Consider the following 19,426-nt stretch of genomic DNA (forward strand, 5'->3'; position numbering starts at 1 on the left):
TTCCCTGTAGTATCTTCACAATGCTTAAATTTTGCCACCAACCACAGAGCACTATATCTGTTTTGAACTATCATTTCTTTATTTTATGCTATAGAGCATCAGGTTAAAAATGACCAATATTTCTGCAGCGATTTCTCTCCTGTGTGCATAGCAGCAAAGAAAGAAAAAAACATTAGTACTTACTATTTTAAGTGTGTTTTTACTAAATTATAAAGAAATAATCAAAATCTCTGCAATTCACCATAAAAAAAAATCTTTTCCAAAAAGAGCCAATAAAGCTGTCAAAGAAAAAAAAAAGATCATTTCTACAGCATATACTATTAGACCATACATAAATGAAACTGCACATACATCAAGACCTAAATAACTATATAAATGCATCCTAAATTTCCTGAGACAGATGGTGGATCATATACGGACAAGCTATGCATTCCAAAAAGATTTTTCTTTAAGAAGAAAAAGAAAAGGAAGATGAAAGAACAGTGGGGAAATGTTTAAAACACTACTAAATTAAAGCAAAACCCACAAGCTTATGCAGAGATATTAAACTATGCAAAGCAAGTGAAAGCAAAGGTTGGCAGTTCATTTTGGCCCTGATTTAGGAAATCACTTAAACACATGTGCAAGGACATCTGAATTCAGGAAAGGACATGAGTACCAGCTTGAATTTCAGCATGATGAGATTTTCACCTTCGCTCTGGCCCATGCACGCTGGATCCAGCAGTTGGAGCAGCGGGGTTGGGGGGGCGGATGCTGCAAGCCCTGGGTGCAGCTGAGGCAGGCAAAAAGGTCCCCTGGAAGATGTGTTGTAGCTGACAGCCCTCCAAGGTGTGCTGTGGGAGGACGTCAGAAGGAGGGCAAAGCGACGAGCTCCCAGGACACTGGGATTTCTGTACGGACCGCACTTTACAGAGCAGACTAGAGAGGCTGCCCAGACTGCATCGGCCAAAAGCTCTTGCAGGCAGCACAAACTGCCGAGATCACACCAATATTTTCATGTGACCTCTGCCCCTTCTCCTTCTGGTTCCTCTGTGCCTCTCACAAGTGGAGCAAATCTCACTTCAAGTGCTGAAGTGACACGGGCTTTAACAGGAGCTGGGCACATGCTTCAGGCCTGAGAATAAGAAAACTTCATTGCTTGGGGTGAGCAGCAGACATAACGTTTCCACTGCGGTCAGCAAGCTGCAGGAGGTGGAAATACTGTGCTTAAACCTATGGAAAAGGAGAAACCCTTGTCGGTTCTCTTAATTAATCCACTACCGGAAAATAACAAAAACGATCTTTGAATTTCTTAGGCATTGCAGATAAAAGGAGTTGCATCAAGGACAGTTATATATCGTAGATGGTGAATACTTTTTGTCAGAAGTGCTTGAGCAGATTGTAGCATGTTCTTCATCTCTTTAAAATTACTTACAACATTTATTTCTGGATGTCCTTTATCTGTCATAGCTGTTCACTCTGTTGCCAAACTATTAAGTGTATTTTTCAGATTATGGGATCAGAAGTCAGAGAAGGTTGATAGGGGTTATATTAAGACAATTATTTTGCACTTTCTGTGTGCTTTATAGTGCATGCGGTACAAAGAGCGATCCATTCCGGTTCACATTTAGGGCGAGAGAATGATAACACAGTGGTTGCGTGATGACTGCTTGGCCAGAGTAACCTTCAGGAATTTCCCCACTTCTTGGAGTTTGTGATTGCAGCTACGGCAGCAGAACAAACAGCACGTTTACCCTATCTGTTGAGCAGCAAGGCACTCTTCCACGTTTTGTGCTACAGTTTCTGCATCAAATATTCTAGAGATATATTTTTTTTCTATTTTGTAGAAAGCTCTAAGGAGTTATAAGAGAGTGAAAAAAGGCAGAAGGTAATCATATTTTATAAAATACGAGCCAATAAAGTGCAAAAGCTGCTTGATCTACCCTGAGGCCCCCCACGCTCCAGTGTGGATTAGTTCAGCCTTTCCTGAATTTCATTTTCTGAATACTCAGACTATGTATCTATTACTTTTCGGTGGACTTGCCAGCAAACCATGGAAATCTAAAACCTTCAAAATATCAACCCAAGGAAGTCTGGAGGTTCTTTGCTAATGCTATTAAAACACAAAAAGGTTGTATCCTTTGCATCCTTATGAAAAAAGAGCAGTCTCATTCCCTCTCTTTTGGTTATGCCCCACCTAAATTACAGCATGAAAACAAGAGTTCAGAAGTCACAGAGCTGGTGGTAGGGCTTCATATTTCCCACAACTTCAGTGGGAACAATTCCCTGAGTAACAACCACTGGTTTGGGTCTATTTTTGAGACCTGCACTTGAGACCTAATCCCAGACTCACCACAATAGTCTGTCTTTGACTGCATGGGATCAAAAACTCACCTGGAATGCGTAATCTAGTTTTGCGAACTGCAGAAGTGCTATTGTCTGCTCTTTCCTTCTCTATGTATTTTCTTCTTAACATTGCCAGACTTGTAGCTTTGTCCACCAAATGATATGACATAGCTAATGACAGTGTTACCAAAAATACCATTTCCTTTTAAAAAAAGATATTTTTATAGAATTAAGTGCACGTCATTTTTGAATATGATGTTTTATTGCAAAAATGTAAATGATCTTTTCACTAAACAGAAAACAAAATGATGTATCTCTGAAAAATATGATAATGCTTTTTAAGGATGTGCAGATGGTGCAGTTAAACATCTGCAGCAATAGAGGAACTGAAGAGAACAGGAATTCTTCAAGAGGATGAGTTACTACCTCCAATCTATTTTTTTTTCAATGTTCTTTACTGAGAAGCATTCTTTAACCTGGAGTGCTCAATATTCAGCCTCTTTTCAGAGTTTCTACCAAAGAAAAAAAATCAATCATAAAATCTATTAAATATTTTAATCACTCCGCAATCCATTTTTCAATGTTATCTGCTCTTTTTTTTTTACTTGCATCAAACAATGTTTTACACAAATAGAAAGCACCTTCATAAACACGACAATCACGTAATTGAGGATGGTTAGAGAAGTTCAGCAAGGATAGTCAGAGGTATGGTACAGCTTCAGGATGAAGAATCACTAAGAAAGCTTACACTTTTCAGGCTAGAAAGAAAATAACCAGGGAATATGTTAGAGACCTAGAGGACAGTCCCTTTCAGGGAGAGGATAGTACCGATTGACAGTTCACTGCCCTTTCGAGAAGTCAGGAGCAACAAATGAAGCTATCAGGAATTGGGTTCAAAATGGACAAAAGATGTTTTTGTGCTCTGGATCTCCTCATCAGAGGATGTTTGATGTGACAGAAGCTTACTAAGTACAAGGGGACGCTGAACAAAGTCATGGAAAAGAAGTCCATTCAAGATTTCTAACTGCTTACAAATTGCATCTGGTTTAGAAAAAATTTAAGTGGCCGGAGGCTGGAAGAATACATGGGGAAAACATCATACAACCTTGTCTTGTTTTTGTACTCTTCCCTTCACATCCTTTTTTGTCCATTGATTTGACTGAGGTAGATGAACCCTTGGTCTGAACCCAGGGGACTACTCTTCTGTTCACAAGCTTTGGTGCCCTTGATGGCAGAAATGGTTACATGTGCAAATGTGAAGGTAAAAAATTAATGAAGCTTATAAACACCTTTTATTGATCTTCCCTAACAATACACACTGTCCTATGTGTCTAGAAGACACTGGATTACAGTGACTACATATTTGAGGACCATCAGGGAGATAAGGAGCATTTTACAAAAAATAGTCTTTGCCTAGACTATGTGCCCTGTTTCATACAGTGTAGATTAACATCGCCTCCAATTTAAGAGGTGTTAAATAAATTGTTTTCAACATCCTCACAAAAATTTGGGTTTGGTTCTCCAGTTCAGAGGTGCTCAGACTATTATACTACCTGGAAGTGATGTCCACCTTAAAATAGGAGTATTTTTACACATTTTATTTAAAGTTCAGTAATCCAAAACAGTGAATGAACTGTTAGAAGTATTTCTTAAAACCAGTATTCCAAGCATATATTAATCTTCTTTATATCCTGTTCCTGTGTAATCCGATTGTTCTTTTTTCTCTAATTCTGTTCATTATGCAACTGCTGGAAGGACTTCTGTACTTCATTCTCTGTGGGTGATGGCTCTGGCACTTCTTGTATTGTGGCTAATGCAGATGGTGAGAACACTGTAGCTGCAGGTGCAGACTCCCAATTCCTCCAAAAAGCAATGCTGACCCTGAGTGGGATGCTACTTACTACATGTTACTTTGTGAACTTTTGATGGTCAGCTTTTCGACCATGTCATCTCGCCCATTTTTTGATTCCAAAACAGCTTTTACAATTGCCCTGAAATGGAAAAAAGAATTAAACAAAAACGCACATTTAAGTAAGTTTGCAAAAATTGCTCTAATCATTTCCCTCCCATTAACAGTCACTGTAACTGTTTTGTAAAGTACTTCTGCCTGATCTCCAGAAGCTTGTTCATGTTTTCTTTACTGGCAACACAAATATTAAACTATAGAGAAACTTAAATAGTTCACCCCAGGTCATGTTTGTCATCAGTAATATCGTATTTTGATCAAGTAACACATAAATCATATTGTATGCTGTCCACCTACCAGTGAAGAATTATAAAGATGATGGCAAAGATCACGCCAACTGTGAAAATAATTCCAGTTACCAGGCAAAACACCAGAATGGCGTCTGCCCTTTTTTTCCTTGATTGTCCTGTGTCTATTCTCTCTGATTGTTTTGTTTGCAGCTCTGAAGAAAAAAAATACATGGTCATTATTATGTTCAAATTTTCAGATGAATCAGGCTTTTAATGTCATGAACAGAAATGAGAAGGAACAGGATTTTATTCTTTACCTCACTGACATCTTTTACGACCTTCATGCCTTTATGAAATCAACAGAAGTCAGAATAGTAACACTTTCTACCTTCTTTGCATCTAACCAAAGAAGATTGTCCATTGATGTCCATTTCTTTGCATCTAACCAAAGAAGATGCAAAGAAATGGACATCAAGGCATGTGGAGTGGAACACATCTCACTTAAGATAGTTCACTATGTAGATATTTGTGATAGCTGTCTTAGGTTTTCTCTATAGGCTTTGGAGAGGAACTGTCACTTCCAAGATACCTTCCGTTGACTTGGTTTAGGCATCCAGGACAAGATGAAATACTTTATGATTCATCAGTAACATTCCACTAACTGTAAAAGAGTCTGGATACAGATCTCAGATGCAAACATCTACATCTGGCTGGAAGAATTGCACTCTTTCCACTCTTAACATCCAAGAAGACCTACTGTTTTAAATGGCAGACCAAAAGATCAGGCCTTGGAAAGCCATATTTTGGCAGGAAATAACTAGCCAAAACATTAAGAGTATGCAAGGGATTTCACTACACACATATACACAAGCTAATCTCAGTGTTAGTCAGAGTGGGACAGCTCTCAGAATACTACCTATAGCTGTGTAACACAAGGGACTGCAGTTCCTAAAGACCAACAAGGAAAAAAATCAAGGAGAGGAAAATGTATCTATTTAGTACTTGTTAAGAATGACTGATACAACAATGCTTTTGCTTTGGGAAATGCTTTAATGTACGATTTCAAGGCATGTTCAAGTAAGATAAATGAATGACAGAGAGACAAGAATTACCACAGACTGTCTGCGGCTCAAGGCAGGCTGACTTCTTTGTTCTGTGCCGGGTACCAGGTGCTCTGTCATCCACAACTGAGGCACCAAGGCACCACCGTGATACAGGAGAATGCTAACAACGTTAATTGCTGCAATACTAACACTAATAATGAAGCAGAAAGAGAGTATGCTAACAAAGAACTGGATTCAATAACTTAAGCGCTGCTTTTCTGCTCCCTGTCTCTATCTAGGTCTAGTGATGCCTTTATTTAAAGCAAATAACCACTGAGCACAGAATGGCCCAGGAACACATAGCGAGGAGCAGCTGCATGAAGATGAGAAGTGAAAAACATAGAAAGGATTTCAAGTAAAAATGCATTCTGCAATGCTACAACCTGTTCAACCTTGGAATATTTTGAAGGAAACCAATGGCCCTGCCATTACTTTAGCTGTTTATCTAAGACCAAAGATACCAGTTAGGAGATGACTCTAACAAACCCAGGAAGAGTGGAAAATGCTGAAGATGGTCAACCGATTTTCCCCACCTATTTTTTGACCCTAGATAAAGAAATGCCTGGAAACCAAACCCAGTCACCTTGGTCTGAGATTTAATTGAAATTATTTGTTCAACAACACTCAGCCAAATCAATGAACTACAGTGCATCTTTCCAGATCCCTCCAGGTTTGACAACTGTACACAGGCCAACCTTAATTTTCTTTCACGTTCCCTGATAGGAGTTTCTAGGACTGTAATGTGGTTATCTCATTGCTCCCTGGTACACAAAGTTCATGTTACACTGGTCGGTATTCTCTGTAACAGAATGACTGCAGGAAAACCATTTCTACTTCTATTGCATTGCTATTTCTATAGAAGATCTTGTGCCACTGTCATCACTGTAGTATCTAAGCAACTCTTCCATCACATCATTTGAGTTTCATTCTCCTGCATCACAGAATTTGTTGACATTCTTAAACCGCAGCTTGCCTATAGGATTCTCCTGATCTTTCTGCAAGATACAAGACATGTAAGAATGGTGAACTAGCTGAGAATATCATACATGGTAACTCTAAATACTGGGGTTTTCACACAATGCAGAGCTAATTGCTTTTAGACTAATTCATTTCAATGACTGGACGGTCTTTTTAGAATTACACGCAGTTGTGGGGAATGGACATTAATGAAAACTGTCTTTGATTTTGCAATTTCATTAATGTAATGTATTTTTCCCCTTGACAAAATGTGAATTTAGACCTCTAAGAATACCTCTTTTTACAGGCTGTAACAAGAGCCCGCTGAAGAGGAAAACAAACTTTCTCTTATCCACTGCTGATCTACTCATTTTCTTCCTAGGCAGGAAATTCTACCAGTAGTCAAGATCTAGAACTGCCCAAGAGACAAACCTGATAATACAGAGGGAGTTCCTTCCAAGTAAACACACATTTAAAATGCAAACAGGAAACAGACCAAAAAGCAGCTTCCCGATAAGCTGTTTTACGATGAGCAAAAACTGATTCACATCAGGAGCACTTTTAAGACCCTGACTGCACTCAGTCCAGGCAACATTCCCAATTAGGCAGTGAGAATTCTGCTGCAGCCAGAATATGCCTTAGAAACATCTTCAGCTATCAAAAAAGGTTACAAAGACATATTTACATCAGTTTTTTTTTTAAATCCTCTTGCTTAATACAAGTAGGAAGAACAACTATTTTTTAAACATGTGAGGTTTAGTTCAGTGACATTCAACTTGAAGTCTACAGCTCACTGCAGGTCTGTGGACTACTTTGCCCTTAAGAATGATGAAGAAAAACACTATTATATATTCCACAATTACACTGTAAAGAAATTCCTAAAGTTGTATGTACCTCCACTGGAAATTTTCTAGGGTTTTACAGAGCAAGAAGAGATTGAGAACATAACCTACTTGTTTCAAGCAGATTGTCTCCAGCTATGACATGTCTCTTGCACCATTTCTATCAAAAGGAAACACCACTGCCTCTGCCAGCAGCACCATTCCTCTTCATCCTCTTCTTCCCCCATGTTTTTCACTGAGCTGGGGTTCCTCCTAGATCATGATGTCAACTGTACAGCAGTGATCCATCCAGAAGCAGCTGCTCAACCAATTGTTTATATGGTCCAGCAGCCAACATGAGTTTTTTCCACCAGTTTTCAGATCCAGAAAGCATGTATCAGTTTGGCAGAGGGCAGTGAGATCCTGCCTCTGCAGACTATTTTTTCCCCCTTAATATAATGATGATGCATACCTTTTTCTGTTTCCCTTCCAGATTATCTCTAAGACTTTTCCTACATATTAAAAATGCATGGATACATGCAAATGTGAGAGCAGGACTGCACACAGAAACACACACACGCAGAGGATCCACGCTGTTACACTCGGGCACTGGGATTCCCCATTTCATTTCTGTGCAAACACAAGGACAACACAGTAATGCTGGTCATGCATTTGTACAGTAACCCGTCACAGAGATGGGTTACTGCCTCTAAAGGAAGCTCTGGCATTCAAGCCATTATCAGGAAACGAACAGAAGAGAAGTGAGGCCTGGAATGGCCTCTGAAACAGTTAACACTTGCCTCCATCTTCTCCACAGAAGCCGTACACACACAGACCGACTCGCTCTTCCGCCCATGGGAAGTGTGGAGCTGGGGGCACAGCTGGGATCGCAGAAGGCTGACACCCTTCACACAGCGTGGTAATGAGGATCGTTCTCTGCTCTCACATTCCTCCCTTGCAAAGTCCTTCCTCCCTCCTCACAGGACTATTATTAGTAAATATGAACAAACTGCCTTCCAGCTCCAAAGTCTTCACAAAACACCCAACAACGTAATGGGTGGGAGTGTGAAACAAGACCCTCTACGGTATTCCAGGGTACTGATTCAGTAAGAAGGACATAAAGAAATGTCAGTTATTAAAAGATGGGATTTTCCTTGCACAGATCTCAATAATTTTTGAAGATAAAGTACATCTTTGTTACCTTTCTCTTGCTATAAAAGACAAAAAGGCATCAGTCTGAACAGTTTTGCAAACAAACGGAAGAGGCAAATTCCTAAAGACCACTCACTCATACAAAAAGGTCATTACTGTTGTTCAACAAAAGGTCACTGAGAAGAGCAGTGATCACTGGCAAAGGACACATGAAAGTTTTCCGTGCATAGTATGAAAATCAATTCATAAGAAGTTTTGCCACATGGCAGTGGCAAATATAGCCACGTTCATTTAAGGCTTTACCTGTCTTTTTGCAACACATCCTCCCCACTTCACATGCATTAAAATCTGAAGCAGAATGTCATGCTATGTATTTTCAAGTGTTGTCTTTGGGGTCAGGTTCTCAGATGGTTTTTCTCAATCTGACCACTGCTGTTCACATAAGTAAAACAACAGAGCGCTGGAGAGAGTAGAAAGGATGACACCAAAGGAAATACATTTACTCCTTATCAGGTGTCTTGCTTATTTTTAGCTCTGTTGACCACCTCAAGCCTCTCTAGGAAAGTGTCAGGAAGAAATAACAGCCACTAAGCAAGCATAATTCCACTTCCTTGGCCCCATTTTTCAGTTCTGGCACTATCACAAAGAAATGTATCTGTGGAACAGAATAGGGAGGGATCGAGGTGATGAGAAAGACAAAATACAAACTTAAGCTTATTCATTTGAGTGACCCAGAGAAATGATCAGAATCATCTCAGTTGGTGGCAAAAAAAAAAAAAAATCATTTAAGAGGTAAAAATACACAGAACACCAAGCTCAGGGAAGAAGGAGGTGAAGAGGTACTCCAGGCAACAGAACAGAGATTCCCCCGCAGCCCATGGAAGACCATACTGTAGCAGATCTACACTGAAGCCTGCGTAGCATCCCATGTCAGAGCAGGCAGAGATTCCCTGAAGGAAATACAACCCTTGAAGAGCCCATGCTGGGCCAGGTTTACCCTGAAGGACTGTGGCCTGTGGTAGACCCAGAGAGGATAAGTGTGAGGAGGAAAGAGTAGCATAGAGGAACTGTTATGGACTGACCCCAACCTCCCATTCCCCATCCTCCTGTGGTGCTCAGGGAGGTGGGGTAGAAGAGCCAGGAATGAGCAGTGAAGTTGAGCCTGGGAAAAAAGAGGCAGGAGGTAAGGTGTCCTAGTTTTTGTCTTTGTTTCTTACCACCCAGCTCTATTTTAATTGGCAATACTTTTAATTAATTTAGGCAGTATTCTGAACTCACTAGATTTCTGACCATCTACAGACAACAAAACTAGATCTACATGATGAAAATCTTAGTACATTCTCAATCAAAACTTCTGCTGATAACTCTTTCCATGTACCTAATTAAGAGCTAATAACTTCAGAAGTCCAAACAGTGGCACTCTTGGGGAAGTAAAGCCCAGAAACTCTTGGATATCTAAATACCTCTACAAACCTGAAGGAAGCTAATCTGTCACTAATCATGACAATCCACTCCCAAATTACTTAATAAACCTTAGATCTTGTCTTCTTCATATTTCTGTCTAGTCATAAATAGTTTCTGAACCAACAGCCTCAAACCTTGTAAGAAGTTCTCAGTAGATCATCTGTTGGATGGGTTTCATCTGACCACTTTTCACCAAAAGGACTTAATCACAGTTTAAATTCAAGAGCGTGAGTCGTCCTATTGATGACTCACCAACTCAAGTCAATGGGACTATTTGCATGTTTAAAACTAAAACAGATTATGTGCTCTGCTAATTCAGGTCTCAAAAAGGAAACTTCCTCTTTGTACAAAAAGAAATGTAGAAACTGAATAGTGGGAGAAGAAAATAATAAAAATAAAAAGAAAGCAAATTGATATAATCAAAGATTTGGGTGTTTTGTGACTACCAGATGGATTTAGGAAATAAATTCCTCATTACTGTACAAGGCAGAAGGAACCTCAGGAGACACGCAGGAAATAAATAACCCATCGTACTGAAGAGAAAGGAAAAAAGCTTTCCTGATGGAGTCAGCAAATATCCCATTAGCAGAGGAGGGGAGAAAGATGTTACTGCGGAACTGTTTCACCAGGTATTCTTTTCAGTGTTAAGCTTCCCTAAATATATTGTGCATAAGCAAATTCCAGATGGCAGCTAAAACAGAAAACACAAAAGGTTGTTTTTCAGCTTCAGGACTGAAGTGGAAAGGAGACTTAACTGCAGAACTGCCCAGCGTGCTGCTGGTTCTACGCAGCTCAGCGAGACAAAAAGAAGTCTATGTTAACCAACTTGGTTGCTGCAACAAACGAGTAGGCAATAGGAAAACCTCCTTATTTTAGCTTGAGATTTTACGAAGGTAAAGAAAATACTCATGTTTACCACAAGCAACCTCTTCATTCCCAATCTGTCATTTCCTTTTTTATGTCTCTTTTATTGGCCTGCATTTCATGACTGTCATTACCACAGCACACAAGCTCCTGCCTATATGCTACTGGTGACGTGCAATCCTATGATGATTGAATGCCACACAACAAGCACAAGGCCATAACACTAGAAGTCTGTAAGTGTCTCTACGAGCTTACCAGTTGTTGCGTGCACTGCGTATTTTACGGAGGCAATTACACTTTCATTTCCTTGAGTTTCACACTGGTAAGTAATTGGACGCGTATCTCTGCGCACTTCCATAACAGCTGAATCATTGGGAAGAATGCGTGCTGTCTATCCATATGCAAAAGAAATTTAAAAAAAATGGTTTGTCTCTTTTCAAATATACTCACAGAAAAGTGCTCATTCTCGTCCATCAGTTTTTCAGCCTGTCAGGACCTCTCAGACCCTGGGAAAATTCCTCCCACCTCTGCAGCACCTCCTTGAACAAGTGGGAAGGGCAATGCGGTTGTGACTTGCTAACGTGTAATCGCTCACCAGTCACTAGGCCCAATTTTTCCAAAATAAGAGTAAAGAAACAGTATTCTCTAAAATTATCGTCTCCCTTACATAAAGAGGAAATTGACGCTGCATAAAGGTGCAAAGCCAATTAAGCCCTTGTATTACCAACTCACCAGTGAGAAATCAGGGCTTATTTGCATTGTGACAGCAAAGGAAGTAATCAGCACAGGCATCTGGATGTTTCATATGGAGCATGTAGTAAACACATCCAGCATGCCATTTTTCTGCACAAAGTGGGGTTCAATTACTCACCTTGTTTGGAGTTAAGATCTTCCAAACATATTTAAATCGATTTTCAGGAGGTATATAAATACAAGTCATCATCACGCTTTCAGAGTTCTCAGAAATTGGTCTTCCCACTACAGAAGGAATTTTAATAGGTATATTCAACTATATGAAACATCTCGGTATAGACCATAAAGCTCGTAATTCTCCAAACCACAAAATGTTACTTTGAAATTATCTTCTCCCTTAAAATTACTTCAAATACTCTTTTTGCTTGGTGAAATATCTGGAACTAAGCTAATAGCAGAAAAATGGTATTTTACAGGGGCTTGAAACCAAATGCACATCGGTTCAGAAATAAGATCTTAAACATTACCAGACTGCTTAGCAGGGTAATTGGAGGGTGGAATACAATCAATTCATTCCACTTCCTCCACACTCACAAAGAATAAGGATGTTTCCTTTGAATCAACTTATTTGCTTTTGATTACTGTATCACAGTGTTCCACTTACATCCACAGTCCACTGGCCCGTGGCATTCCTCCACGCCGACAATACATTTTGTTTCACTCCCAGGGCATCCATTCGTTAACAGAACTTCTCGAATGCCAATCCCTTTGGGGGAAAAAAAATAAAAATATTGTACTCTGAGCTTCTTCATCTTCTCCATACTGTTTTTTGCTTTCTCTTTCTTCATCCTGGATGTTAGTATGATGCATCTACCAAACACCAGGAAAAACAGATCTTCTTAGAGTGCCTGCTAAAGCCATCCCATGTGGGTATCTAAGATTTTAAGACAACATCTACGTCTGTCAGGCTCTGCACCACAGGGAGCCAGATCCTTAGAATCATCACACCCCTACGTGTCAGAAAAAGAATTCAATATGAATTCAGAACTTTCCTTACAGAAAAAGAATTTGAAAGGAAGCTAATGTATGTTCTGCAAAACAGTTAATTCACTTTAAATACCAAAGCTTTCGGGCTCCTGGCCTTTACATGCTCAAATCAGATGGCACAGAGAACACTGTACAGGCTGCCAACTCAGTCTGCCTCCAGTCTTGTGACTGTCTGAGTGTCTTCAGCTCCCACCAAGGTCAGCAGAAACCAATGGCTCTAAAACCTCCTGGGACTGGGATTAGGACTGGGACTGGGGAGCCTTAATGTTAAGTGCCAGCCCGTGATACTGGAGTTCCTCCAACAGACTCCAGAATGAAGCCTCCAAGAGCCCAGTGGTCCCTAACATAGGGCTTCATATGAGAAACAGGTGACAACAAGGGTTGACCAGGACTCTACCTGCAACGTGGAGGTTCCTACTGAAGGCAAAGAACAGGAGACAACCTGTCACGAATGTGTAAAGGAAAATTCCAGACACCATGTTCAGGTAGGCAGAAAATGTTCGGTCTCGTTATCAGGGCTTCAATGGGAACATCCTCATTTTAACAATTACGAACAAATTCAAAACAAGTGCTCTAATTGTTTTTGCCAAACTGTGTGTACACAGTTCACTGGAATGACATAGCTTGTGGGGGAGGCAGGAATAATATGTTTAGGCCCAGTAAACAGAAGAAGGCTTTGCCATTTTTTCCAGAAGTATTTTGTTTACTAACAGGCATGGAAAGAGGAGAGTTAACCCCCCTCCCTCCTTGCAGTATAATAATAAACGGGAAATTGGTTTGAATATTGCATTTACGAAGCCTATGCCTTCCTTAAGTGTGTATTATATAAACCGATGGATTTCAGAATGTTTCAGAGATGTCATGTTCCTCGTGAAACAGTACTTCAAGTGACAGAGGGAGACAACACCACTTACTGAAAATGACACAAAACGAGGATCGTTCTCCACTCCAGAGAATGTCTCATCTCATGGATGCAGAGACAGAGGTGTAAATGGCAATGAACTGACACTTTTATTAAAGGCATTCCTCTTTCTTCAGGGCCATGTAGGGTTTTTTTTTAGCTAACGAAAAAGACAGGGAACCTATGAAAATCCAAAAGGATGGCTTGATAAAATCTGGGTGCTGGGTTAACTGTAATCACATTCGTCAGGAAAAAATCTCCCCATGTCTTATCTACTGCAATATTAAAATCGGGGAAGTATATCACACTCAAAAGGTTGATGAAAAAAGCTCTTTTAATGAGATCTGCAAGTTCTCTTAGCACTCCTCTGCTTCTTCCTTTTGGACAGCTTTTTTCTTTCATCCCCATGTTTCCTTTCTCTACCTCTTCTTCGTAGCTGCCAATGCGGATGAAATTAATCTACTGAGATGCTCTAACAAATGAAGTCTTAACTTCACCAAGTCATCCAAGTTAACCTAGCAGAAAAATGGCCTGGATGCAGGAAAAATAAATGATCTAAATGAAGTTCACCTTGGAAAAATGTCAATGAACAGACTGGGAAGGCAGGAAGGGTGACCCACAGAAAACTGAAAAACAGCAGCTATGAGAGAAATCTAGAGATAACAGTGGCCAAAGCAGCAAGACAACAATGAGACTAATGCAAAACCAAGGCAGATATGACAAGACATCATTAACATGTTTTAATTATGCTTTAATGTCTCTGTAAACCTGGACTACGGATAGAGAAGCAATGGATCTGAGCCACAGTGGTACTGGGGAAAATTAAGACAGTGGTGTCAGTTCAGAAAGCAACAAATATAAAAGGCTAGACAGATGAATCTAAGGGGTAAGAAAGAAGTTGAAGCAGACAAAGGGTTCACACTTGTACTGGAAGAACTAATAAGGTACCTTTCAGCCTTTCAACATACCAACATGCAATGCATTGTTGGTAGACTAGCATGGTAGACCAGACTAGAATAAGGGCTACAAACATGGGTTAAGTCCAGATATGAGATGATGCCTTTTCTTTTTTCTTTTCTTTTTGTTAGAGCTTTCATTTCCTGCTTTCTCAGGAAGAGTATATAATTTCCAGCATTAAAGGGGTTAAACGTTACCTCTGAGGGACCCAAGATAAAACTGAGGCAAAACTGATTGAAATTCTCTGAAAATAAAGAACATTTGAGAGGTCTTCTAGAGGTGTTGACATAAGGAGCAGTTTCTCAGTATCCAAAAAATGTGTACCTCAAAGCATGGGGTATGGGGAGTATGGGGATACATATACAGTATGGGTATACCAAACACATAACCAACTTTGAAATTATGAAGAAAGGGAAATATTAAAGTATGTAGAAGCAAGATTTTTTTTTTTTTTCCTAAAACCATAATATCCTATGTGAAATGGTTTCCCTGAAGCACTCAAGGCAGTTAACTCACTGGAAATATCAAAAGTGGCTGAAAAAAAAATATGAAGGCATACTCTAGAAAACTTCAGATTGATGGGGGCAAAACCTCTTCTTTCTCTTTCCTATGGTCTTACAAGAAGCAGAAATTGTTCAGAAAAAAAAATAATGGCATTTCTGATTCAAGACTGCTTCCTAAGCACTATAATTACTACCTCACTGCAGATTCTATCACCACCCTAAACAGAGATGTCTTCCTAAGGCTCAGCTCATTTTTCCTCTCTCCCCTCCTACTCCAGAATGATACCTCTCCTCTCCGTAGCACGATTTATAAATTGTATAAATGTGGAATACAGAACAGGCTACTGCAGGCAAGCAATTTTTTGGCAATATTGTATGTGGGAAGACATCTGTGAGAAGCATCAGAAGATCTTTCATCTTCTGAACATCTCACAGATGTTCACAAATAGCGAAAATTGTTACTTTGGGAAGGCAGCTCATGTGCCAATAAATGTAGGGAACTGGTTTAAAATAGGAGCTTGCAGGCTGTGAATTTAATAAAACAACAGATCTGACCTAAACTTCTAATGACAATCAGCCTGATTGTTTTTGTTAATTATAGTTATTGGCAATTGAAATCAATGAGAGGTGAACGAGGGCAAGCAAATTACAACTGCTAAATTGCTACAGTTAGCATTTTTTTTTCCAAAAAAACAAAGGACAATATGTTTTATTCATCTGCTTTGTTACTTACCACATGTAACTGTGCATACTCCAAATTCTAGCTCCATGGACTCAAGGGCATTCAGACCTGAACACAAAGTCTAAAGTTACATCTTTAACACAATGACAGGGATGGAAATGCCCAATTAACAGGAAGCTCATTCCTTGAAATCTTTACTACTTTTTAGCTAAAATGTGAAATTTGCCAACGTTTTTGCTTTCATGAACTAAACCAGAGAAAAAAGACATTTATGAAAAATTTATCATAAAATCCTTTGTGAATAGCATTCATACTTAAACCTTAAGATGATTCTTTAGGAGGAAAAAATGTATTTTTCTTATAAATCAGCATATGATGTTAAATTGTCTTCCGAATGCTCAGGAAAATGCCACGTCTAGGTCCTATGCAAATTACAGTTCTTCCTTGAAAAGAGTTAAGAAAAATTTTCATTAAACAATATTCAGTCAACTCATTTCCTTTTTTTTTTTTTTTCTTTTTTCTGGCTAACATAAGCCTTGCTACATGATTTTTTCCCCATCACACTTCAAGGTCAGGTTTAGACAGCTAGCACGAAGATGAGTCAACCAGGTACAGTATTTTAATTAGGTGCTGGGCTTTTAATCACTGTGATTGGGTTCCTTCCATTTTTTATGGTACTTTGAGGTTACAGAATGGATTTCACAGAATGTACAGAAGCAAAAGGTTCTCGTCTCCATCTGGGATTCAAATCTGGATTATATATTTTATTCCTAACAGCATGCAGTTTGAATGTTTGTTTATAAGGATATTGAGATACAGTAATTGTTCCACAGAGAAACTTAGTGAAGCACCTTTGGAAATTATTCATTAAATAAGCAATGGGTCTTTTCAGTTCTTCCAAATGTGAAGAGAACAGACAAGTCACTATGACTGTTTTTACAAGTCTGCATTGCCAGTCCTGCCTACTCAGATTATTTTTTTTCTGATAACAAATACTTACTAATGTAAAGTTTGCTTCGCTGTCTCTCGGTTTTTTATATTCAAGATTTATGTTTACAAAATGTTATTTCTGTGCAGCAATGCAAGTTTATATATCACTTCTTGCTATTAAATCTTTGTGCAACATTTACATTTTTCACACACTACCCAAAACTTTAAATATCTCAGGTCGAACAGAATGGTTCCATTTCTCTTGCCGTCAGTGACGTACAAACATAGAAGCTTTATTCCTCCACTGTAAAGGATTTACACTACAGCAGCACACTGAATTCTCCACATTGATAAACTGATACTGAACTCTTTTTCCCAACATTATAAATGAGCCATCAAAACCTTATTCTTCTGTTATCTCTAACTGTCTCTATGGCTCTGACATTTATTTCAGCATATAAGTCGTGCTCGTCAGAACAGTGTTCTAGTGTATGAACAACAATCCTTAAGCAATAACTTAACTATCCAGTTGAATGCTAAAGTAAGACTCCAACCTTAGTCAAAGCATGAGGAAAAATGCTAAGATTTAAAATCCTATGAAAACAGAACCAACCTGTAAAACAGTTTGTGTGGCCTCAAACACCATTATCTAATGAGCCTTGCAAAATAATCGCTTCTTTAGAAGACAGTCCCCATCCATGATATGATAGGAAGACAGTCCTATCACGCTTCCATTTGCTTCTTTTAAATTAATGGGACAGTCATTCAACAGTCCTGTCTCACAACAACAATCACAGCACCACAGAGAAGGAGGGGAACGTAAGGATCCTGTCTAGAGTCTAAATACAGTCCTGTTTAAAAATGCCTGTTTTCAACTTGGTACAACATGACATATGCTTGTTTGTGTGTGCACAATAAATGTAAGTGTGCAAAAACGCAGGAGGGAGGGCTAGGACAGCTTCAGACGGTGCAAATTCTCAGCTCAACAGATTTCTGACAATTTGTATCCGGTTATGATAAACCCTAAACCTCTACCCTGTAAGTAGGTGTTAATTCAATTTTGATGTGTCAATTTAAGTGTAGCCATGGCAGGGTGTTGTATCTGAAAGAAGCTGTCATTTCCTATCCAGACACAAACTAAAAAAAAAAAAAAAAAGAAGAAAAGAAGAAAAAAATTTATAAACAAGCAGAGAAAGTGAACTTCAGATATTGCTAATAGAAGGCTGAGGGACTTTGATGCCAGTGAAAGCAAACTTCTCCCAATTATGGAATAAGATACCAACCATGGTGCCCTTTAAGGATGCTTCTGGCTCCAGGAGCACCACAACACATAACATGACATTTTTGCCAGAGAATCAGAATGATGAACTGATGGGCAATAGTTCTAAATAAAAAAAATACAGTATTGTCTAAGTAAAAATACTCCTATAAACTTTACTAAAAGGTTATTGGTTCTAAATTAACAAGTCAGTCATGAATCAGTGGTCCTGATTTCTGATCAAATTTTTGATTTAGTGAAATTTTAAAAACAACATAAAGAAACTTCAAGGGAAACTGATTCACTGATAATTCTCTGGACAACGCAGTATTTTTCATACGGATGTTATGAACCATCCATGCCATGAATGTGATGAACCATCCATCCATATTACAATGCAAAGCTTGTATTCCTTCCTTTACTTGTATTTCCTGCCTACATTTAAAATGAGGCAACATTTTAAGTAAGTTTCCCGTAAGAAACTACAGATCTTTCCACTTATATAAGATGGCTGTTTCCAGTTGCATCAGGTTCAGATAAAAATATAGTGTCAGCCCTATGCAAAAAGAACTATGTACATAGCTGCCATTAGCATTAATAGGAGTTATATATGTAAATCCCACACATGCTGAGATAAGAATGTGCTAAGGAACTGCATTTGCATTCCTGTCAGGGGGCTGCAATTAGTACCAGCGCAGCAAAGGCAGCCTGTGCTCCTCTCTACATTTGGAAGCCTTGTAAAACCTACGTAGAACAGAAGTTATATGGCGTTTTAATTGCAAGCCACATACGCAAGACGTATGGAATACCCCCAATAAATGCTCAAAAACCCCACAGAGGCCTTCCTAAAGATGCCGGCAGCCAGCATGCTACGTCCCAGCGGTGAGCTGGGTCCTCTCGCTCTCGCCGGGTGCTGGTGGGGCCCCGAGGTGAAGGTGAGAGCGTGGGGCAGCAGCACTGCTCCATGCCCACCGTGATACACCAAGGGGCAGCTATAGGGGCGCGGGGAGCTCATCGGGAGACTCGAATAAAGCTCCCGATAACCTCCGCCGCCATCCCACCGCAGGCACCGGGGAGCAACCCCTGCGTCCCCTTTGCTCAACACACCCAGCCTCGCACGGGCAGCCCTGTCAGCGCCTGCCCTGCCACACGAAGCCCTCTCCCCGCCTCACCCGGCAGCGCCCGCCCGCCCCGGGGCTCCGCCGCCGCCTCCTCCGAGTCGCGATCGTCCTCGGCGCCCGGGGGCTCGGCGGCGGGCAGGGACAGGAGCAGGAGCAGGAGCAAGGCCGCGCCGCCCGCCATGGCCGCCCCACCGCACAGCCCCGGCGACCGCGGAGGCGTCACAAGGGGCCCGGGGCTCGGAACGGCCCGATCGGCCCTCGGAACGGCCCGGATCGGCCCTCGGGACCGGGAGCCGACCCCGGAGTCCCCCTCGGGGGCCGTCAGCTGCGGCCCGGCTCGGTGCCCGAGTGGGGTGTTGAAGGGGTTTTGAGCGGTGTGTGGACGCTTGGCTTTGCCATGGCTCCTGACAGAAAGACTGAGCTCCTGAGCCCCAGCTGCAGCACGGTTTTCT

At 40.4% G+C, this 19,426-nt stretch overlaps 1 protein-coding gene across 2 annotated transcripts; it reads right to left on the minus strand.

Annotated features, from left to right (window-relative positions):
• Positions 1-3,908: 3,908 nt before the first annotated feature.
• On the minus strand, positions 3,909-19,203 carry SPACA1 (sperm acrosome associated 1). Of its 2 annotated transcripts, XM_048049487.2 has the most exons (7): positions 19,026-19,201; positions 15,717-15,773; positions 12,240-12,341; positions 11,754-11,860; positions 11,138-11,273; positions 4,589-4,733; positions 3,909-4,316 (listed from the first exon to the last, which is right to left on the minus strand). In XM_048049487.2, the coding sequence occupies exons 1-7, from the start codon at positions 19,153-19,155 to the stop codon at positions 4,226-4,228; spliced, it is 768 nt and encodes a 255-aa protein (XP_047905444.1). In that variant the 5' UTR covers positions 19,156-19,201; the 3' UTR covers positions 3,909-4,225. The 2 variants fall into 2 exon arrangements, with proteins under 2 accessions (XP_047905444.1, XP_047905445.1); XM_048049488.2 differs by lacking the exon at positions 15,717-15,773 and having other exon boundaries at positions 19,026-19,203.
• Between the last annotated feature and the right edge of the window lie 223 nt (positions 19,204-19,426).

Source organism: Anser cygnoides, chromosome 3, assembly GCF_040182565.1.
Source record: "Anser cygnoides isolate HZ-2024a breed goose chromosome 3, Taihu_goose_T2T_genome, whole genome shotgun sequence".
Lineage (NCBI taxonomy): Eukaryota > Metazoa > Chordata > Aves > Anseriformes > Anatidae > Anser > Anser cygnoides.

Excerpts from the sequence above, each read along its gene's own strand:
- SPACA1 (XM_048049487.2), bottom strand. The coding sequence starts at position 19,155 with ATGGCGGGCGGCGCGGCCTTGCTCCTGCTCCTGCTCCTGTCCCTGCCC. Across the intron at positions 11,274-11,753 it reads AGATCTTAACTCCAAACAAG|ACAGCACGCATTCTTCCCAA; the intron begins GTGAGTAATTGA and ends GCATATGGATAG. Across the intron at positions 4,317-4,588 it reads ATCTTTATAATTCTTCACTG|GGCAATTGTAAAAGCTGTTT; the intron begins GTAGGTGGACAG and ends TTTCCATTTCAG.